The sequence below is a fragment of the Erithacus rubecula genome (assembly GCF_903797595.1).
Source record: "Erithacus rubecula genome assembly, chromosome: 4".
Lineage (NCBI taxonomy): Eukaryota > Metazoa > Chordata > Aves > Passeriformes > Muscicapidae > Erithacus > Erithacus rubecula.
In genome coordinates, this window is record NC_136686.1 from 37,422,764 (window position 1) to 37,446,788 (window position 24,025).

Here is a 24,025-nt window from a genome sequence, read left to right on the forward strand (position 1 = left end):
GCACTGCAGATTTTTCTCTCCCTAACAAGTAGCGTTTTCTTCTAAGGGCTTAGCACTTAGCAAATGAACCCTATAACCTGTATATTTAATAAAAGGAAGAAAAAATTAGCCCTTGTGGGAACATCATGTTTCAGATATCGGTTAATAATACTTGTAAATGTAGAAGCCTTTGAAGGTCTCAATTCAACTGTGGGAAAACTTAAGTTGGGTAATTACTCAAGATGCTGCTGATGTGCTGTCAAGCAGAATTAACCCTATGACTAGGGCTATCTACACAATCTGCTACAAGACAGCATTGTCTATATTGAGCTCTCAAACCAATTAACAGGCATGTAAAATCAGATTTATATCGCCCACTAACAATCAGTTGTACACATGGTCATGGCTGTCACAGCAGGACACAAGGTCTGACCAGCAGGAGACCTGTTAAAGCATGTTACGTTGGCAGCAAAATGCATTTCCCCAGAAATTCTAAGGAGGAAGTACAATGTTGGATCATTTTACATTACATTAAGGAAGGGATATATTTTGCGAAGTTACATTCCTTCTTTTTTCAGAAATAAATGAATGAAGCTAAAAAATTAATTGCAGATTTATTTTCAACTTTTATTTTATAATCTTGTACATGTCATAACATGTCTTTTACATGCACTCTATGTTTTTATATAATCCACATTATAATTGTATACCAAATATCTATGCTACAGCAAATAAATATAAAATCAATCATAACTTTAAAAATTAACAGGTTCACACTATTAAAGTCATCAGAAGGAAAACATCTCTCTTCTCCATCCTGCTCATTCTTCACCTTCCTCCAGTGGTCACATTATTTTGTCTTATATATAATTCTCAGGAGATGAAAGGTGAAAGGGAAAAGACGTATCTTCATAATTAATATTTTTATCACCAAAAGCGCTGAACAAAGAAAGCATGCTGCTGACATGCCTTCACAAATATCAGCACCAGTAACTTCCTAGGGCACCAGCCCATGCTCAGTTTGGCAGTGTAATTCAATTGGTATTTACACCAGCAGGAGGAAGTCCCCACCCTGTGAAATATGGTAACCTGGGGGAAATTCCAGTGAGTTGCAATTAAAGCCACTTAGTGTTTTATTTGCAATATTCTCCTCAAGCTGCTGAATACCTGCCAACAGTATTCTCTCTTGTTCATCACTGTATCAGCAGCACCCCACACCTAGATAGTCAGACACAATGTACAAATCTTACACTCAGCATCTCTGTACCAGCAGGATCAACTTATTGTTGCCTAAATTCTAGATACTCCCTATGAGTTGGTCAAACAGAGCTCTTGTTCCTCAGCCTGAATGGCTTGTTATGGACATATGAACTGCAACTTGTGGGTTCAACAAACTGGGCGAGGGGCCAAGGTGGCAGAGCGTGCATGGGGAGGAGGGTCACAAGGGTCACTGGGCACCGTAATGAGTACCAAAGCTCCAAACAGTCATAAATTACTGGACAACACATCAGAAAACTGATATGGGGGTGATAAATGAATCGAACTTTGTCTGGTAACAGCAGAATAGCTATGAAAGAAAACACAACATGGGAGGTAGTACTAGGAGCCATCAAGAGCAGGAGGTTCACCTATGTTATGGTCACCATTTCTCCTTGAGAAAACAATATAAAATTTAGGACCCAGTGTTACAGAAACTGTTAGAGACTCTTAGTAAGCCATAAGTAGAGGAAAAAAATGAAGCATCTTTGGCATTGTAAACAAGCAACAAGTGGCAGATGTGAGAGAAGCAGCATTCTGCAAGAACACAAAGTCACCTTGGCTACTTGAAGGAATGACAAAGCTTGCAGCAATTTTAATGGAAACAGCGTTTTTCCTGTCTTCCAGGATTTATATCTGCTGCTCAACAGCATGTTAGTCAAAAGTGTCCGAAACTAACTGCACATAGGTGTTAAAAATGTTCAGCTAAAATGCATTACATAGGATAATATTAAATACTGAAAGTACACTCCAAAGGGATGTTCTGCTACACACAAAAATATTCACTCTGACTCTTTCATACTTTTAAAACTACATTAACTAGAAGGAAAAAAACTCCTCAGTACATTATTTGTTATCATAGTACACACTCTGATACCCAGCCTAAGCACCCTACCAGATAAGATGCACCCTTCAGAGCCAGGTCCTGATTGTATAAATTGTCTTTTATTATTTATTACAACAAGAGGGGAACACCCCAATACCAGGCCCCACCCTCCCACCCCTACCCCTAAATGAACAGATAATAGCTTTCTGCATATTTTCTCTACTTCTGTCTCCTATATAGGAGTATTCTGAAAGCCAGGTAATCATTCATAAATATCTTTGGAAAGCAGTCTATATGAATAAAGGGAACAAGAGGGTATTTATAATGTGCTTTTCATTGCCAACTTCGATATGGCTCAAATACACACAACACATGGCAATACAAATGTCAAGTAGGCACAGCTACCAACACATCATATGCAAGGAAATAGTGAGCCACTGGAAAGATTTAGCTAAGCACAAGCTTCTGCAATCCTTGTAAAGATCCCAGGAATAGCTAAACAGTAGAATATATGATTGTCATTTTATCTGTACTGCAAAGAGGTGCAGGCTTTCAGACTGCCAAGTACTAAGAAAGAGAGAGAAATGGAGTAATGATAATCATCATGTGCTCCTATAGTCTGAATTTTAAACTACTGCCTTCCTAAGTGTGACTAAACTGCAGTTGTTCAGTGCTACATATTGCCATGTCAACAGACACACTACAGCTGAAGTTAATGCAGATCTGCTACTTGCCAGGGAAGGAGACCTTTGTCAAAGAGAGAGGAAAGAGGAACTTTCCCCTTTACCACAGAACCTCTGCTGTTGTGTTACAACTGCCTTTCCTTTACCTTTCATGATGAAGTATTTAGCAGGTTTGTATAGGTTTTATTGAGGGAACATGGAGAACAGCCTTTGGAAGCCGAAGAACTCTCTCAGAAAGTACTCTGCAGTTCTGATCCTTGCATTTTAACATGGAAGAAGTCATTTATTCCTCTTGGCTTTATTAGGCCTTTGCATTAGCAGTTTATACCAGGCTGCTCCTTTGCAAGGCTTTGCTTCAGGGGTGCTAAACAGAACACTGGTAGGGCCAGACATTTAATATACTACTTCTCTCAGAAAAGGACTTTGATAAAGATCTGTCATAAAGATGATGCATCTTTGGTATATCTTATTTTATTCCATATTGGCATGGGCAGTTTACTGAAGAGATGATGGTCTAGCAGGCTTCTGATGCAGTCCAATCCAACCCATGTCCCGGTCCAGGTGACTGATCAGAATACAGTCAATCCTCCCTCTTTTGTGTTTGCCTCCTAATGGCACAAGGAATGCCTAGCTGCAGTATTAGTGCTCCTGCTACAGCATTTCTAGCAAGCTAAAGAAGGCCAGAACAGTAATTCTCAGTTGTGAACATATCCCTGGACACTGCACTGGCCCTTATCATGCTGATGAGAACCCTAGACAGGACTTGGCAAACTGCAGGGGAGGCTCAGGCCAGAGACCATTCCCCAAAAGCAGAATGAACCAGGCCACTCTGTTTCAGAGTAGAGGAATTTATGCTAAAAACACAAACCATGTCTTGTCACTTGCCTTTAGGGGCAGAGAAGAGACTTTTGTCCATTTTATTTTTAAGTGTAGAGATAACCCTTCTGCAAATACAAACCATTACCTGGAAAGCAGTCACTGACAATACCCATGAGGTGAAGCTCTGAATAGCTTCTGGAAGCTTCTGAAAGTCAAGCTTCCAGAAAGAAAAATGCAGCAGTATTCCAATGTAAAATTTAATGCCTGAGGTAACTACTTAGGGATTTATAAGACCTGCACCATCAGGGAATTTGAGAAGTCCCCAGGCTTTAAGAACCAAGCAGAAAGAGCAAAGCTGGGCTTGCTGATGCATTGTGGCCAGGGGACAAGACCCTGTGGTGTCTCAGGCAGCAAAACTACTCACAGGTCTTTCCCAGAGCTGAACATCCCTAATGCCTGTCTCTCTTCAACCTTCATGCTGATTGCCTGTTATAATACAATAATATATCTTATTTCCAATAATATTATCTGCTATAATCTAGTAATATAGTTCTATTGAACTATAGAACTATATATAGAACTATAGAACTATTGTTCAGGTCTCCCCTCAAAGAGAGCTTGAATATGTTCCCTCTCCTGATTTTCTTATTGCTTTAAGGACTTAATATCTTTGAGGATTAATAACTATTTCCCTGAAAAATTTGGCTGAAATTGGCAAATAGATTAAATTATATAGTTTTATTACTATGAAAGGATTGACATGGAGCCAGCCTGTCAATAATAAATTATGCTGTATTAGTTCCTTAATAAGCCTGGTTAAAGAAAAAAAATTCACAATTGATGGATGATGTGATAATTTCTGTTCTGCATATTGATGAAAAGCCAAATTCAAAATAAGTATTTTAACATCAGAGAATTATTTAGGTTGGACAACCTTTAAGGTCATTGAGTCCAACCATTCATCAAGTGCTGCCAAGTCCACCACTAAACTGTGTTTCTAAGTGCCACATCTACATGTTTTTTATATACCTCCAGTGATGGTGAATAGTAGTCTCTGGGTGAGCTGTAAACAAATAAATATAGAAATACCTTTTGCAGTCATAATCCATAACAATCCACCCTACCTCATTTTTACTTAAGGTACATACATAACCACAGTAAAGCATAAAATAGGTTCAAAACCAGCTGAAAATTCTTCCAAGCAGAGTGACTGATGAACAGTCAATACAAAGTAGTGTAAATTCCAAACAAGGGGAAAAGTGTATCAGACTTAAAAGTTTACAGATAATATGTTGTACTTTTACACTGAAAACAGCAATGAAATTGATACTAGAATCAGAATCTATACAAGGATCATCTCCTGTACTCAGCACTGGTGAGGCTGCATCTCCTGTCCAGTTTTGGGCCCCTCACAAGGACATTGAGCTGCTAGAGTGTGTACAGAGAAGGATAAGGATGCTGGTGGAGGATCTGAAGCACAAAAAAGATGATCAGGGAAGACCCTATCACTTTCTACAACTACCTGAAAGAAGGGCATAGCCAGGTGGGTGCTGAGCTCTTCTCCCAAGTAACAAGTAACAGAATGAGAGGAAATGGCATCAAATTGTAGTAGAGGAGGTTTAAATTGGACATCAGTAAAATTTCTTCATTGTCATTGTCAAGCAATGGAACAGACTGCCCAAGGAAGTGTTTGAGTCACCATGCTAGAAAGTATTTTAAAAATGTGGAGATGTGGCACTTGGAACATGGTTTAGTGGTGGGCTTGGCAGTGCTGGTTTAACAGTTGGACCCCATGATCTTAAAAAGTTTTCCAGCCAAGACAGTTTGCTGATTCCTACACTGGTGAGTACCAACTTATTTCAAGCAAATGTTATTAAGTAGAAGCTGCTGGGTTTGACAGTCTTTTAAGGAAACTAAGAGATAGCAAAGGCAGATGAAGTTGCTCAAGTTGTTCTCTTGGAAATTACTAGAGAAACCATATCATTGATGTCATATAGGCTCTCCTAGACAGATAACCAGTGCTGATTTTTCATATGCTTTCCTCAAAGAACATAAAGATCAGTAAGAAAGCTTAAAGACCATTCATTAAGCATGCAGCACTGGTGCAAGGAAATTCCTTGTAGAGATCTAGCCTGATGACTGAAATCCTTCCTTGTCTTGTGAAGGCAAGAGTGGTACTATGTTAATGGTACAATAACATTGCCCAGCCACTCTCATTTTCTCTTGATTGGATATCTGAGAGATGTTGAGTAGACCTGACTCGGCTCAACAAAACTCAAATGAAAATGAAACATGGATAAAGCTGTTGCTATGTCAGCTCTCAGAAGAGCCAACACCATTACCAAGAATTCCTTCCAGGAAGCAATAAAGGCAGCAGTGTTTCATGAAAACTTGGTAATTTTGTCTTTGGCCCTAGAAATTGGAAACTGCCAAAACAATCATATTTCTTTTTTAAAAGGAAATAATTCTCTCAGGCTTCCCAGTTCCCATCTATACATCTTTCTCACAGTCCTGCATATGGTAAAGGACATGACCATGGTTTATTAAATATGGAATAGATTCTCTTCTATGGCAGTAGCACAAGTTGTGGATCTCACACAGATCCATTTTAACCTCCTGTTTCCATGGCTGTGGAGAGAATGGTATTTTTGCATAGTGTATAAAAAAATGCCTTGAAAAATTAAAGTAAGCACAACCTTGCAAACACAGTTGGCCCTTAGAAAACACTGAGGATTTGGGTGGCATAGGCATCTCTTTGTGAACTGATATAGAAAAACACAACCTTGCTGTGGAGACTGTCCAGCCCTGATAAACAGGGCTGATAAGAAATTCACACAAGCAGGTATGGTTGATAAATACAAGGACTTTTTCCTTGGCTAATTAGTTTTCTCTCAGATCCAGGTTCTGCATTGAGACATGATCCAGCCATACCAGGTGAGGTCCAGTGAAGAGAAAGCTGTGAAAAAAAACCCTAGAGAAAGGTGGTAGCAGCAGGGTTCTTTCTTTTAGCATAAGCCTACAGCTAGATTGGAGTAAGTGCAACCCAAAACTGCATAAAGAGTGGCTTGCACTAAAGGAGGTTCTTGAGATTAGTTTACTGGCTCTCTCATTTATTGCTTTCTGTACTGGGATGTAGGAGACTGCCTGGTGTGAAAGATCAGAGATGGAATAATAAGATTCAATAGCATGATTATGCGTTTTATGTGTGAGGCACCTTTGATTGTGGAAAAAGTTAAAGCATGTCCTCCATAAAGCTTGGGAGGTTTCTCACAAGACTAGCACAAGTAGGTAGATGAAGAGATGTGACATTCCTAATTGTTTCTTTTATCTTCCATGTGATAGAGACAAAGTTCTATTTTAAAGACTTACCAAAAAGCAGGTCTTTCATCTGGAGTGTAAAATTCATGTGTTCCCTGACCTCATGTGTCACATGGTAATGAAACAACGTAAATCAGTAATGTTAAAAGTTGAAGTTTGTTAATATTACTGCTGAAGCTCCAGTCTCTTTCCTACTTAAACTGACAGGCCCATAGTCCAAATATATATATTTACAGATTACAACAACATAAAGACAAAAAAAATTAATGGACATCAATGAGAAACAAATGTAAATGCAAGTTTCAGACAACTATTTGGAAATTACAAAAAAAAACCCCAAAAACAAAACCCAGAAAAAAATCCCATGCCACTACAAAAATTACTTGCATTTTCAAATGGGACAATAGACTTTCTTTGTATTATACTCCCATCATACTCCTAAGTAAATACTTCAGTGACTTACATTCTGTGGGGAAAATGTAGTAAAAAGCATATAGTTTGCATTCTCTTATGTATGTTTCCTTTTCACTTTTTTTTTAGCTGTCTTGGCTGAATCAGCAACCAAGATTCAGAAATCTATCTTCCCTGGTTGAGGAAGATATCATATACTGATATTTTGAGGTCAATAAACAAAAGAAGATGGACTCCTACTGGCTTCTGCATTTCTTCCCACTGTTAGCAGCCACTTAAGAACAACAGGCTGAATTAGATGTAGGCCAGAGGTAGCAAGAGCTCACAAGTCAACACAAAGACTTTGTGGAGACTGAGTTGAGGCCAGTCTAATCTCAGGACACAATAGGTCAGGTGTTTTCTTCAGGTGCCCACTGGCCAGGGAATTATTAAAATTAAAAAATAACTTCCCTCTTTCCCTCTCTCCTCCCACAAAATCCACAGGACTCTCAAAGAGAATCTGTAAACAGAAACATTTCCATATAGCTCGTTTTACAAAGAGAAATCCAACTCATTAACTCAAGATTATGCCAGAGCACACTGTGCACTTGAGATAATCACACAAAGTCTCATATTGAAGTTTTTTCCCATAATAAAATTATTTTGAAGGCAACTGGAAACTAGTTCACATTCATTTATGCATACTACTGCTGTCCAAAATTCACCCCATAAAAAAACCCTGCTCTTTCTCTATCAGGTGATAGAAAAGAAGCTAGTCTTGAAAGTAGAAGGTGAAATTCTGACTCCATTATATTCATTTGCTAAATATGAATTTGCTTCAATAGAGCCAGGATCTCCCTTCCAAAAGACTTAGCTCTAGTAAGCACTGGAATGTCTAATCTGCAGAGTAGGAGAGAAGGTTATGGAGACTTTGGATCCCCACTTTGCATCCTCAAGCCAAGAATCATAATAACACATTATATGAGACTATTGTCTTGGCTGTGCTTGTAACCATCAGATTTTTAACCCAAAAGATTCACATTATTGCCAGTTTCTGCAGGTAACAATCCTTCTAACAGAGGAACCAAATATTTCAGAGATGAGATGCTTCTTTCATTTTACAGTCTCTTGAGGACAATTATCACTACCACATCTGGTGATTCTAGAGCTACATCAATTGTATTTTCCTTTAACCTATTACTGGCACAATGTACTGTACTATTAGAGCTATCCTGACCATCCTGCTTCATGATCTTGTAGAGGTACCTCTTCAAGTGAGAGGGACTAAGTTAAAGTGAACTGAGGGGAAAAAAAAAGAAAAAAATTAAATTCTTCATCAAAATGAACACAAGCAGCCAGAAATAAGAAAAAGCACATAAACACAACTGAATCTGTGCAAAACAATGCAGTGATCAAGGAAATTCAATCAGCACTGCTTCTAGCATCAAATTCAGGGCCATAATTCCCACATTACTTCTAAATAGTGTGTTTAAACTGGCTCACCATGTGTACTAATTGGGATGAATCGAAATTCAGCAAGTAATGCAATTTTCTTTGTTTTTGTTTCAACTGCTTGAATTCTAAAAAAAAAAAAAAGGCATCTACTTTTTTCTCCATCATCAGCTAAAATGCTGTATGTGAAATCAGCATCACCACCTGGTATCTCTTAAGGCTGTAAGTAATTCTAACAGTCAAACCTCAGTATCTGTTGATACAGTGAAAAACTGTTACAATTACTAGGCATAACTCCATATAGAAAAAAAATTAAATTACTAATTTTTTCCTGTCATATTTCCTCTTTTACCTGAATGTTTTCTTCCTTATTTATCCTAATATTTTTATATTTTCTATAAGACTAATTTTACCACAGCATTATTTAAATTGCTTCTCTTGTATTCCTTAAAAGATTGAATGACTCCACCATTCTGTGATTCTATGAAATGACTTTATACAGTTATGTATGAAATATATACAAAATTACACGTAACTTAAGAGACAGAAATCTCAAAACTAGATTTAGCATACTCACTTGAATAAAGGAGTTCCACAAACAACACACTTGTATATTCCTTTAGCTTTATGGTGTGTGTACTCCCCCTCAAAGGCACTGGGAAAACAACAACAGTACATTTTAAAAATAAATAAAGGAATTTGTTGATTTTTTTTTTAATTGTTAAAGAAGTCAAGTCTTTAGAAAAATGTTATAGAAGAACCCCACAATTTCTAAGTTGGCAGCTGTTTTTTATTAAAGGTAGCAAGCAAAGCCGGCACAGGAAAAGGGGAATGTCCTCGTTAGTGTGCCTCGGATGTTACGCATCATGCAAAAGGAAGCAAATTGTCCCACAGTTCAAAGGCTGGAACAACAACACCAACAAAGAGGGGTAAAACAGGAGTCTTCCCCTCTCTGGCAAGTGCAATGTTGAGTTTTGGTGAGCAGGGATTGTTCGGCAGGTAGCTGAGCCTGCTGCCCCAGCTCTGGACTGGCGGCTGCAGCGCAGCGAGGTGTGCGGCCGCCCGGGTGCTGGGTCAGGCCAGCACCGGCCGCACAGACATTGCCGCTGAAAATGAAATAATTGGTCCAGCATTTCAAGCTGTGCGCGCCTTATATTTTCAGTTGAAAAGCAATATTCCAGCTTTAAGGGAATATTTTTCTAAGTTAACAATCTAAAAGGCTAGGAGGTCATTCACCTAATACGAATCAGCTGCGCTAGCCCAACAAAAAGCCTATGTGCTCAGCAGCTTGTTTTTATTATCCTTTCACCCTTTTTATGAGGTCCAATTTTTTTTATAAACAGGATTTTTAAGAATGACCTAATCTCCGATTGTTTCTGTGCATTAAATCACGTTGTTGGTCCCGTACACAAGAGCGTGGAGGGCTGGGGGGAAGGCAAGACAGGCCTCCCAGCAAAGGCCACCATCCCGTGCCCTGCCAGGGCTGTGGCAGGACAGAGAGGGATGGGGCGGAGAGGGGGACTGTCCCCAGCAGCCTCTCTGGCTCATTCAGCCACCAAACTCAGCGCTGTCAGGAAGAGGTTTGCCTATTAACCAGGACCCCACGTGCAGCGGGGAGCCCTTTCAGCTCATGAATGAAAACAAGCAGTTACATCATTAGTACGTTTAGAGCAGAGGTAAAGTCAGGGCCTTACGCCAAGCTCAGTGGTATAAATTAGACAATAAAAAATGGCTGGGCCTTGGCAAGTTACCTTTGGCTGGAATCAGCTGAGAGAGAGATTTTATTCACTAAAAACAATCTTGGAAGCCCGTCCTTTTTTATTCCCTCCAGGACTTGAGGCTGGGTTCCAGCGACTAAAGCCATGTGAGGGCAGTTATTGAAAATTTTTGACATTCCAACCACAAATGAACCAATAAATACCTTCTCCACATGTGCTTCAAAAAGAAATTGGAGTGGGGTGGAAAAGAACTAAATTATGCTACCTTCTTTCTGTAGCCAAAACGTCTATACTTACAATGACCACCTTCAAAACTCCAGCCTCCTGGCACAGGGCCATTTCCCTCGTGGTTCTGCTTACTGCAATGTCTTCCAAAAAAAGGGTACCTAAACCACTATTACTTCCACACGTTTTGTAGTAAACTAAAAACAGACTCTAAATATGAGCCTGGTGACTTTATAAGACATGCCGTGTTCATTAAAAGAAAAAGTCACACAAGACCCTTGGCCCTGGCCCCCTTGTTGCAGATGCTTGTCTTTGCAGTAGTGTTAATTTGTAGGGGTTAGTAAACAAGTGCAGAAATCCTGGAAGAAAAAAAAAATAACCAACAAAGCTTGGTAAGGAAGGTGTGGAAACAGCAGTAAGAGGAGGGGTGGAAAAGAAAGATGTCTGTGTTTTTAGATCTGAGTTTCCTTCTTCCTGCCTTACCTTTCAGTCCCCTTCTCCTGAGTGACATGGTACTGCAGGGGTGTCAGCCTCTTCCTCAGCTCCTCCTGGGAAAAGACCACCTTACAGTCCTTTTTATCCCTACATGACCCTGCAAAAGGAGAGGATATGGGAGAAGGAGCCTTTTTAGCTTAAATCCTGAATAATTGCTTTGGCAGACAGCCACAGTACAGCTTCTGCATTCACTTGTCAATGACCAGACTGGTCCCTAATGCACAAAGAATGGCTCAGCTGAACTGCAGCTGATTATTTCTTCAAATGTAAGTATAGAAAAGAATTTTTATAGCGAGCCAGGTGATTCCACTGGAGCAGTGACAATGTGCTACAGCCAAAGCCCTTTGGTGTGTTATACACTAAGTTGTTGTGCACACAATCACTCACAAAAATGTACCATTTTTCAACCACTAAAAAATCCCTGCAAAAATCCCAACTACAGCTGAAACATTCTTTACAAGACATCTATATTGGAGACTTACGGTAATGGGCATATGATGTTTAGCCACAACATCTGGCAATTTCAGTACCCTTTAAAGTAGCTGAAAAACAATTTTAACCTTCAGAATTTCAGTAAGGTTGATATAACTTCTAGTTGTATCCTCATCCTTTACAACAGAAGCCTTTTTCTTTTTTCACTGTTGAAGCACTAGGAGTCCTAAGGAGTATATTATTACTTTATGCACAAAGTTGTACAAGGTTCAACAATAAACTTGTAAAATTTGTTGCAAAGGAGAGTTGTTGATGAAATTACCCTCTTCTGAAAATCTAATCTTAACACTTTGCTTAGCTCACACAGAAAATCCAAGGAGTACATAAGGATTACTGTAAAAAACTGGCATTTGTATAGTGCAAAAATTCACACTGGGAAAGCAGAAAAAAACAATAAGGTTACTTTTGGGAATGAAAATTCCCAAAGTAGTAATATAAATTGCAAAATATTCAGGTAACTTTGATAATCATTGGCAAAAATTAGCTGACAAAATACATCAGGAAAAAAGCACTCTAATTATGACAGTAATTAAAATATGGCACAATAAGAAATAAACACTCCTGACAAAAATATTTTTTGCTAGTAATGTATATATACTCATAAAAAGACCAATTGTGTTCCCAAAGTGGAGGCAACAGAACTACCCATCTGTATGTCATTTAGTACAGGAGAGGCAATGGCAGGTTTAAATTACATGGTATTGGATTGCAATTTCCTAACATTGGATGCTTTTCTGCTTTTTTACCTTGAGTCATTACTAAGGAGCGTTCATAAAAAGTAGCTTAGAGCACAGATGCTTGCAAATCATTTAAGAAAAGATGTTTCTTTCTTCCTCCCCCTCTTCTTTTCTCAATTTTTTAATGTGTGGGGGTGGGTGAATAGGGGAGAGAGAAAAAGAATAATGCTGTTGGTCACTACCGACTAACCCTAGGAAGTATTTTCAGGAAGAAAAAAAGTAAAATTGAAAACATCTGATTGAAGTAAATAGTGCAAACATAAAAAGCTTTACTAGTGAAAGAAAAGTATTGAAAAGCGACTTTATTTCATAGATTAGAAATTACTTTTGATCTAAACATTCTTAAAAACAGATTGTTTTCCACTCTGACCCATCTCATTAGCTGTGCTGCAGAGCCTTCATTTTAATGGCAAGCTTTGAAAGAGCACTGCTGTATGCCTTTGTTAGCTTCAATCTTATTTGGGAGAGGGATAAAGATTTCATTCCAGGTCTCTTTGTTTGTCTTTCAAGAACCACTAAAGCAGTATTCACACAAATTTTGCAGGAATGTGCCCTGTGCCATAGCTTACAAATTATTTGGTTTTGGTGCACTTAAAGGTCACCTTCCAAATTAGCAAAATTTTCCTACATCCTGGCTTTTCAACCTTAAATGTAAATATTGTTTCCTAACTGTAAGTGAGGTTTGTTCTTTATAACATTTGGTTGCTTATTTAAGGATGTCAAACTTTGGAGGTTTTTATTCTCCGAACGTGCAGGACTCTAGGACTAATAAGTCTTTCAAAGTATAGCAAACAGGGAAAGGAAGCATATGCATTATATAAATAGCTATTGTTATCTTGCATTACCCAGCTCAGAAAGAAACTGTTTGAGAGACAGTCTTTTCTCTGCAATTTCAGTTTTAAAAAGTAGTTCAGAGAGCAACAAAGAATCTTATAAACCAACATCTCTTCACTTTTAAAAATATCTTCCCATAATTAAAAATAAAATTTTATTTGCTACTTAACTGCTGCTGCAAAAAAAGGAAAATTAAGCACAACTTCACTTTGAAAACAGATAAAATACTGAGTGTTTTTTAAAATGGTCAGTATGCCCCCTTTACTTAAATAATTTTTCATCTCTTTTACAAATGTAATGTTCTCCAATCTATGGGTTCACTATATGCATAAGAAAATTTCCAGATAGCACATGATCCACAACAATGATCAGAAATAGGAAGCATGTTAAAAAAATATCTTTTGTGTGCCTTGTTTTAATAATTAACTGTATGTTTTATAATACAAGCAATTATATATATCTGCAGGCGAATTCTGCTAAACTGCACTGAGGTAAAATGCAACTGCAAAAATGTAACTAAAGGATTCTTCAAATTTGTAATTTGAGTATTGATCAACAAAATGTTACACTACAAATTATAAAGGAAATCTCTTGATCCAGCCCTCAGCATTCCAGAATGGCCCTATTCAATTAATTGTACTTATTTAACAGCTGGCAACAAACAGATAGCTCAATAAATGGATCACACTATTTCCCTATTGCCAGAGAGGCAAGGAGGTAAAGCAAGAATCCATCCCTGACTGCAGAGGATATAAGGGTGTGTTATCTGAAATGGGGATAGCCTACAAGCTTCTATAAAAATGCAGTGAATCCTAGAAACTACTGGAGATTCTAGGAATACATTCCTTCAGTTAGGGAAAAAATTACCTGCAAGAGGGACAGAAGTACACAATTTTCAGTAAAAGAGTGTCAGCTTCTGGTTTTGCAGCTGTTCCTTTATGACATGAGATGACTGACACATTCAAGCCAACTGTTTTTTCTTGGGAGGAGACAATAAAGAAAGCTACACAAAATATGCCTAATAAGAGCCTAATATTGCCACTAGCAATGGAGCTGTTATCAAGCTCATTATTAAACTAGAGAATAAATGGGCAGGCTGACTACCTTCCTCAGTCTGGTTCTCCATAGATGGGATGAGGTTTGGGTTGTCGGAAAGGTCCATACAGGCAAGAAAATGCTTCAGCAGCTCAGCCGTAAAGGCAGGCTCACAGTTCACTGGCAAATCATACAGTTTGAGGCAAACAAGAGAAAAGGTCATCAGTTCTACAAACAGCATTATCTCAGTGTGGTTACTGACTAGAGGTGAGGCTAAATTAAATGCAGTATAAGAGAGCCTGGATTCACAGGATTTATATTAGCACTCTTGTTCTTTGGAAGTGATGTTCTCATCAATGACTTAGAAAAGCCCAGGACAATTATGTTCTGAACTTGTTAGTTGTAGCTGTTAAGAGGTGAATGCTGGCCTGCAAAGGCAGATAAAACCCCCTCTACATTCCACTGCAGGATTGAAGGTCAGATTAAATCTCTCTAACCAGCACTCCATGGGGCGTTCTTTGGAGCTGGCACTCCTAAGAAGAGCAGTGTGCAGGCAGCTGTCACCAACAGCACTTGCCTTCAGCCCTTTGACAACAGCTACAGCAGTGCTAAAGGCACTTGAGATTCTAGAGCAGGATGGAAGGCTTTGTGAGGAAAAGAACAGCCTGACAAATCTTAATGCATTAAAAACAAAACAAAACCCACAACAAACAAACAAACAAACAAACAAACAAAAACCTGAGGAGGGTGAAACAAACATCAACACAAACCCTTCCTGGAGCCTTCATAGTATTCTTATTTTTAGGAAAGGGTTTTTTTTTCTGAAAAGCAAGGCAGCCATTTACTATTCACCTGCACACTATGGACATTTCAGAGTTCAGCTCCGAAGTCTGCTGTACAAATTAAGTGAACAGAAAGTATTTTCTGGGTGTTGACCTGAAAATGAAGACATTAAGCATCTCACCTCACATATAAGTTCCAACTGACCTTTTCAAACCTGTGGTTCATAACATTCCTTCCCTATAAGCAATCACAAGAAAACCAGCAACAAGATACGTTCAGACAGATGGACACAAGTTAGCAGACCATTAGTCCTCACCACTCAGCCTCTCACCTGTTCCAACACACCAGAGGGTGGTGATTAGTGTCCGACATGCCCTGAAATATGGTGGCATGTTGCCTGATAGCTTTCCTATATCAAACAGTCTTTTGAACAATTCTAACAAATTTCTCCTATGTTTTATTGCTTCCTATCACTGAAACTAACTCAATATTTCAGCTGCAAGGAAGATACAACATACATTTTCCCTGTTCTACCTATGCTTATATTCCACTAGCATTAATGGACATTACAGTCATGCACAGAGCACATACCACTTAGACTTCCTGAACTAAATACAGCAAGATCAAATGTTCCAGCAGGGCACAGCCCTATAATAAATTGGATTTCTAGTCTTCAATGCTACTTCTTTTAATATAACCAAGCAGTTTTTATGGGGCCTCCCAGTACATTTTATTTTTCATATCCCACCCCTGTCCCAATCCTGCAATGTGACCTGGGTAGGCAGACTGTTGAGAATATGCACAGCTACTCAAGGGTCTATGAATGTACCGCAGATTACAGGATCTGGCTCTAAGTATACATCTCTCTGCTTCCCAAACTCTTTCCTTTCATGAGTGGGTCAGACCGTGGTAGATCGATGGTAAATTACCTTAAACCGATATTAAGAGGAGTTAAAAAAAAATTGCAATACTTTTCTTTAAATAAATATCCTTACATATGCTATTGCTAACGCTTAGTATTATTAAAAGTGGAATTGCTCATTTATTATTACTTCAGATTTCATTTACACAGTTTATGCCTCTTGTTGCCAGTTTTGTCTCACTGTCTGACTAAGAAAAGGCAAATTCATAATTCTCTCTCACATATTTTAATTTCTGTTTAATTTGTTCTCTGCAGCCTCTACTCTTCAGTCTTGGGAGAATACTTCAGTATTTTCTCACTGCAAACAAGTCAGGAACTGCTATCTAGTTTAAAAAATAGCAATTCTTGAGAATGGTTTCATTGCAAACATTTCTATTGGCTCGCACTTGGAAAACACAGTTTTATAAAACCTGTATTTGACATGATAGTTCTTTCTATAATCTACTTATGAGCCATTTCAAATTACCTTAGCCTGCTGATGACTAGGATAGATGTTGCAAAAGAAACTGAAATTTCAGTTTCAGAACTCCCTCTGAAATGTTGGGAGGTCGGGTTTAAGTAAAATTCAAACTTCATCATTAAAAAACCCCTGTAAATGTTTCACACATTGAAAAACAGATCAGTGGCTCCTTTTCTTTCTTGCTGTAGGTAGCTAACTCCCACCTGCTGTTGGAATACATTTGCAGTTTCATGCAAGCATTAGAAGTAATGGAGCGAAGACCATTTCCACTATATTGTGTGTTGAAAATCCAAAAATCAGGTACCAGGATAGCAGTTTGAATTTTGGGTCAAATTCCAGGTTCTATCTTAAAAGAACACCACCCAAAAACTAATTGTCTATAAAAAAAAATCATTTACTTAACACCCTGGAGGGTCAGATGGCCACAAGGGAAGGGCAAGCCCCTTCTCTGCAAATTTGCAAACTTCCCATACAATCAAGTAACAGCGCTGTCACATTTATTTTTTCCACCTGGTCATCAGCACAGCTCTTGTTTAATTAAAAAAAAAAAAAATCTTTCCCAAACTGCCAGCTAATGCACCTCTATGCATTTGTTTTCTCTCCCCAGAAAATGGCACTCCCCAGCAGGCCCATATAGGCTGCATTTGTTGTTTCCACAGATCTGCAAACCTGCTTGCAGCAAGTTACATGGCTAAGGCAGCCATGCAAGCTAAAGAGACAATCCCTGGAAAAGAAATCTGAAGCTGCCTCTCCTCCCTGTGAATGCAAAAAACATTTAACTAAAGACTGAAGTATTTTGTGTAGTGGGAAAGGGGAAAGAAAATCAGCTCTTTTTGTCCTCTCCAGGCATGCCTACTTTACTTCCATACCTGACATCAATGAAATAAATGTCACTACCAGACACTATCTTGGCCTCACAACCTTTCCAAATTATAACAACTGAGAGTAGTCCACCACCATCTTGCACTAGATGGTGGAGATGAAGGCAGCTTCCTCTGGAGCTTTCTGAGCTGTCATCTTCACTAGTATTGCTGCAACAACAGCATGTGGCTGCTCAGCAGAGGTTGGTGAATAGAAGAACCTTCAATTAAGTGGAGCAAGAGCTCATTATGTTATAAACTGCCACATTTGTTATCGTTTCTGCTGAGATGGCCAAAGACAAAATGCACAGGGCAGCTGACCTATTTGCCTTACTCTTGGATGCAAACCAGGCAAGACAAGATCAAGATCTATTGGTACAGCAGTGGAGGGGAGAATATTTATAATGATGGATTTCTCTTCCTCTCCCCCTTAATAGATAAAGAGATTTTTGTTTTGCTAATATTATCCTAGCACCTTTCACAGGCACATTTGTTTAAATTAAAAACAAGAAAGACAGAGACACTGAGCACTCTTTATCTGGTCAGTAGATTTTAGAGAGAATCAACAAAAGGGTGCCTAACATATGGAAAGGCATTTTATTAACAGTGGGATTAATTTAGTTAGAGTGCTTTTAAAATATTTCCTTTATTTCATCTTGCATTTAAAATATTTCAGTAAGTCATCAAAATAAGTTTATTCACACAGCTTTAATAAAGGTTTAACTCTGCAGCAGAAACAATTAAAAAGTCAGCATTTTCCAGCAGTGGTGTGTAGCTTATTTTGGCATTCAGGCTGTTGCTAAATCCTCCTGCTGCTTCCTCCACAATAGTGATGTGTGGCCTGTGAAATGAGCACTGGATTTCAAGACTCAAGGTGCCACAATCTGTACTTGGGATGGGGGTGGAGGAAAGGAGAGGGCTGGGGGAAGGTCTTTCCTCTCCTCCAACTCTCTATAACAGCACAGATCTAACCCCCTGCAAAACTAGATCTGTCCCCAGCTGAGGAGGGTAATGAGCATTTTTGCAAAAGCACTGCCTGCTCTGTGGCCTTTCATCCCACTTCTCCAAACATGAGGGATATACCCAGCATGAAGATAGGAACTGCTGGGATGCTCTCCTCCAGTTCATGCTCTGCTATGACCACTACAGAAAACACTATAGCCCCCTCCCCTCACAATGTGCTTCAGCCTGAGAGTAAAGGAACAGTCAAAATGGTTTGTAACTGCCAATTTCATACCCTAACGGGCATTCTGGAATTCTTTACATTTTGTTAAAATTCAGCCATGTCTTATGGGTCAAGAAGATAGGGTCAAGCCCTGTAAAAGGGCTTTGAGAGGATTCAGTCAAGCCTTTTCCTGCTCTGCTCTCCTTGGGACTCCCTGACCTGGGCCAGAGCATTGATGAGGGAATTCTTACCCACAGTGCATAAAGCTGCCAGCACCAGACCTGGGCTGCCAGCAGCTCCCATCCCACAAGAATCTCTTCTCAGAGAGAGCAGAGGGCACCTTTGCACCCTAGCCATGCACCCCTTCCCAATACAGCTTCTTTTGAAGGAAATCACAAACTGAGGTACATACTAAGCTTGTAACTAAGAACAATTTCCCCTTCCCAGCATTCTCTGGGACACAACTCATCTCTACTCATTTACCATCAGATCATCAACTGTGCTGTAGTAACTTATGGTTAATCAAGCAGCTGAGTTATGGTAACGTTTGAGTCTCTAGTGCCTGACTCCCAGTCCACACTCTAGACCCATTCAGGGTTCCATCAAATTCCAAGCTCATACATTCCCTAAGTGATCATCTCCTCCATTGTTTTCCAACACACTCTTACTGACTTTAGGGCTCACATTCACTTCTTTCACATTTTCTTGCTTGCCCCTCATCTTAAGCAATACAGAAAAATCTTCTTCCTTTCTGTGTGATGTCATCTCTCCTTTACATCACATTCTTCTCTGAAACCTTCATCGCATACTCCTCAGAGAAAAGACAAAGCCAGGAGCTGCTTTTAATTGAAGGGGGAAAAGTGAAGCCAGTCCTTAAAGGACTTCGTAGTCCTCCTGTTAGACACTTTAATAACTAAAAAAAAGTAACTTTTCATGAAAAACTTTTAAACTCAGAAACACCCTGCTGAAAATTTCTCTTTTCCATACCCAACTGAGTAGAAACACACTAAGCCTGAGCTGCAGAAGGCTCAGGAATGGAGCACAGGAAATTTATGAACTCCCAGGATTAAAACATTCCTGCAAGAAGGGTGGAAATGGTTTGTGGTAGATCCTTTATGAGGGCAGGAAGGGAATGAAAACAACCTTAAAAGATCCATCAGGGAACACATTAAGAGACTGTCTGTATATGATCTGGGAGCACAAGAAATGTCTCATCATCCCAGAGTTTCTCAGTGCAAGAATCACTGAGGAGCCTCCAACCAGGTGGAGCAGGGACAAGCACCATCTGTCTCCTGAGCAGATGAGGAAGAGTGCAAAATCCCACCAGAACAAAGATTTTAAAAGAGCAAAAAAACAGAGTACAAACTCTAGGGAACATTACAGAAGGCTTCTACTTTTTTTTATGATCCCAAGTTTGGCAAGTATCAGGCACTCTTTAGAGTATTACACCCAAAGAATTATCAACTAATAAATTTCATCTTAAAACACATTAAATAAGGCATTCTAGATGGAATACTACTGTACAAAAGAAACATTTGTAAATACAGTACAACATCAAATATACTCCCATTAAGACAGCTATATGTAATTTTAAAACTCATTTTAAAGCCATTCCAAAAACATGAAAATGTTATGCTCTATTATGATAATACAGTGCCCTACTATCATATGACTAAAAGGCAAACATATACATAAACATTTATATAATAATGACACATTAATGGTTTCATATGCTATTTACTATTGTGATCACAGAGTGCATATTTTTCACTCTTTTCAAGAGTCTTCCTAATAACTGCTGGGACGCAGTAAACTAGGTATCTGTAATACTGTGTTTAAATTTAAAAATCCATGTTTGATCCAAACTGATATTTGCATTTTTTAAATTTTAGCTGGATACAAATTAATTTTAATTTTCTCCCCCCCCAGCCAGTTCTGAGGAACAAGTACATTCATCTGAGACCTTGTATGGTATACTTAAACCCAGAGCAAATTTTTATGTTCAGGATATAAATAAGAATTTAGAATGAAAACATTGAGAGGCATTTAACCATAGCAGTATGAATGCTTTATGCTATACATTATCAGTCTTACTTTTATTTTCTTTTGGACCATGTGAACAGACATCTGCAGTAGTAGATCTCTGGTGATACACATTACGGAAAACTATGGGGAAGTTATAACAAATGTTATAGAAATTGCATCTCTGAACATAGAAACAGACAATATGAAATGTTGAGTCATACTCAAGTCACACAAAGTTTGACAGCGACTACAATACTCAAAAGCCACAAGACTAAGGTCTTTACTAGATTTTTGCTTGTTAAAGCCATATCTGGAAAAGAGTATGCACACAGATATTTCATTGATATGAGCAGTTTGAGAGATCAGAGGTACAAATGCATACAAATAATTAATGTATGCAAATGTTTTCAAGATCTGTTCTTAAAAGTAGTTCTTTATGTTAACAGATTCCTGCTAAAAATCCTATTTTCTAACCCAGTAATTTTCTGTTCACTATTAATTTCAATTTAATGAAAATACAGTATATTAAAACTTATAGTTAACAAAGATTTAACAAAAGAATGAGAAACTATAATATATTTACTTAATAAAGACTTACACCATATGCCCAACACCATCTTCATACAGATGCATTGTAGTTTAAGATAATGCTAGAAAAGTACGGTTTCCTACTAATAGTTATTTTAGTAGTTAAATGCAACACAACAAGTTAATATTACCTAGGACTTTATTATATGGAAAAAAAAAAATCCAACCTTAAGTTTACCCCTATAATTTCTTCATTATTACTTTTACTTAATTTTACAAGCACCATAATTTTCTTTCATCTACAGGCGAGGAAAAGCCAAATTATCACATGCAAAAAATGTGATGTAAGCAGCACAACATTCAAAGTGTTAAAGAAATAAAGGGTCTTTTTAAGAAAGGAGAACCCATAATAATTAAAAGACACAGCAAAGCAAAATAAGCTATCTTTTTACATTACAGCTTAGTGGTCTGCTTCAGAAAACATATGTACATGGAATCTGCATAATCATGATTTGTATCAGTTGCTTCTTAGTATGCATAAAGCAGATTAAGTAGTTTTTATATTAAAAGTTTGGTGGGTATTATTGTGATTTTGAAGTAGGATTTTTTTAAATACTTAATTTCAGTGAATTAAATCCTGGCAGGTGCTGAGTGCATCCTACATTTCCAAAGAAATTCAGAACATTCAACGGTAATAACGTGGGCTCAAGGAGCAACACTTTGTTGTCACACAACAGACACAATGGAGCTGTAGTCACCACTGACAATGAAGAAACTTTGAACCAATGTGATGGTAGTTTGCATATGGACAGAGATTTTTCTTTCTTCCCAGTATTCTCGCTTTTCTTAAAACACTTGTAAATGTTTTTAAGGTCTCAGGGTGTACTTTCTGTATGAATGACTCCTAGACGGGAAGCTTTTCATATAGCCCTGGGTGTGCAGAACAGCAAATGCCTAGTGCCATCTACTGGGAGCGCCTGCTTCTGCTCAGACTTGCCATCATATCTACAAAAAATGTTATGGGCAAAGGGTGCACTAGGTGTGCACACATTGAAACGTTTAGTCCTAACTTTGGACAAAAAAATATTGTAAAAATACAATTTGGAAGAACAGATCCGCACTCCAGGTGTTAATATAAAAACAGAAAAAGAACAAGTAAAAGCACTTCATCAGCACAAGTGAAACTTACAAGTGCTTACAAAATAGTAACTCAAAGCAGGGACAGGTCATCTCTATTCTAGGATACCTCCCAATAGTATTTTATTAATTCAATTGGCGGGAGGGGGAGGAGAAAAAAATTCCTTGTTTCTGATCTACAACGATATATTAAATATACATTATATATTGCATTGTGTTACTTTGTTCCTTACAGGAAGGACAGAGGTACCATTACAAACATAGAAATTGAAACAATACTTTCATTCAAGTCCTTGTCCTGCAAATATTTAACTGCACAGTGTTTAAAACATTGTTTGAAAGCCTGGTTTACTGCTCTGACAGCACTTTGCTTCTTTACTCTGAGCAGCGTTCCAAAGGGTTAAAAAGTCTCATCCATATTGAATTTGCCACTGAATTAGAAGGTGTCCAAGCTGCACAGTGTCCCAGACTTGGTGGACACATGGCATGGTGGTATGGTTACAGGACTGCAATTCACACAGAACTGGATGGTGGGAAAAGCAATAGCTTAAAGTGTTATGTTATAAAAGTCTCATGAGAACTTGAGGTGTTTTCTGTATACTCAGAAGCCAAAGTCACAGGGCATTGTGGCATTTAAGCAGATGTTGGCTCTACATTTCCCTCCCATGTTGTATTTGATATATGCTATGCCATTTACTTGCAACCCCTTAAATACACCACACACAAAAAACTAAACCATATGCAAAGTAAGCCTATGTTAATTTTTAAGCATCTGAGGAATTTAGACTACTCTTAAAAGTATGTGAGATATGTGATTGTATATTATTCCACTGTTAGCAGATGAATTTGGACTTAATGTATATAAATATCTCTCTATATATATCTCTATAAAGTAGTCAGTCAGTGGAACTCAATCTATTAATGGTCCCACAGTTAAGGATCTAAGGAGTGGGAATAAATAGTACTGTTAACTTCTTATTCCAAAATGTGATTACTGGATTATGACAGAAAAACAACTTGATAAAAACAGCTAACGCAGTGCTTTGGAAACAGGTACAGAACAGCAAAACCTCCCATGGGCTGTGTGTGTTCTTGGCTGATCAGCTTGCAGATCTCTTTTTCAGAGTGGGAACAAAATGGCCAGAAGACTGAGTGCCCCCGTGTTAAGACAGACACCAGCAATATGAGCACACATCAAAAGGTGCATAATGAGGGCTAAGGAAATTTGCTTACCCTATATTTTTAGGATTTTAAATCTGGCTCAGCAGCAAATATAACAGGAAACCGAGGTCAAGCTGACACAATGTGGGTTATTCTTTCTCTTCCTCAATATGTGTTTGCAGTTCCTATCAAGGTTAATGGGAGTTTTGTGCACATGTGGGAGAAATGGAACGAAAATGCTGCAAAAATTGGACTCAGATTTAGTTCAAATAAAGTCTAATAAGCTTTAGGAAAATCCATCAGCTTGAAAACTGATGTCTTATCACCAAAAAAAAAATCTTTAAAACATCAGCTCCATATGCTTGCTAGGGTCTGGGAGAAACTGCATGTAACATTCTGCACTCTTACAAACCAGTTGTGAGTGTAGCAAAATACCCAAGCTGGCCCATTTTTGAGGCTTCAAACACCAATCAGCCTTTTTTCGTTTGAGGGTCAAGAAAATTTCTAGCAATGTTCAAAATTAACTCAATACAGCTTATATTTTCTCCCACATGACATTATTATACTGACGTTATTACAACAGTCTGTAGACTGTTGCCATTCAACTGAAACACAAAATACTTAGGCTCAAGGTTTTCATGTTATAATCAATTCATGAATATGGAGTCTCATGGCACCCTTCCCAGATCTAATGGACAAACCTGGACCTTACATGAAAAGTGCA

At 38.3% G+C, this 24,025-nt stretch overlaps 1 protein-coding gene across 6 annotated transcripts in view; it reads right to left on the bottom strand.

The window, feature by feature from the left end:
• Window positions 1-24,025, bottom strand: part of MSRB3 (methionine sulfoxide reductase B3) — a 77,616-nt gene that overhangs the window by 33,434 nt on the left and 20,157 nt on the right. For 4 of the 6 annotated variants that reach the window (XM_079303941.1, XM_079303944.1, XM_079303943.1 and 1 more), the window contains 3 exons: window positions 20,545-20,616; window positions 11,151-11,259; window positions 9,302-9,379 (listed from right to left, as the gene is read on the bottom strand). In XM_079303941.1, coding sequence (XP_079160067.1) covers window positions 9,302-9,379; window positions 11,151-11,259; window positions 20,545-20,616 — 259 coding nt within the window. The remainder of the gene's footprint in view (window positions 1-9,301; window positions 9,380-11,150; window positions 11,260-20,544; window positions 20,617-24,025) is intronic. The other 2 variants (XM_079303942.1, XM_079303946.1) reach the window with 1 other exon arrangement.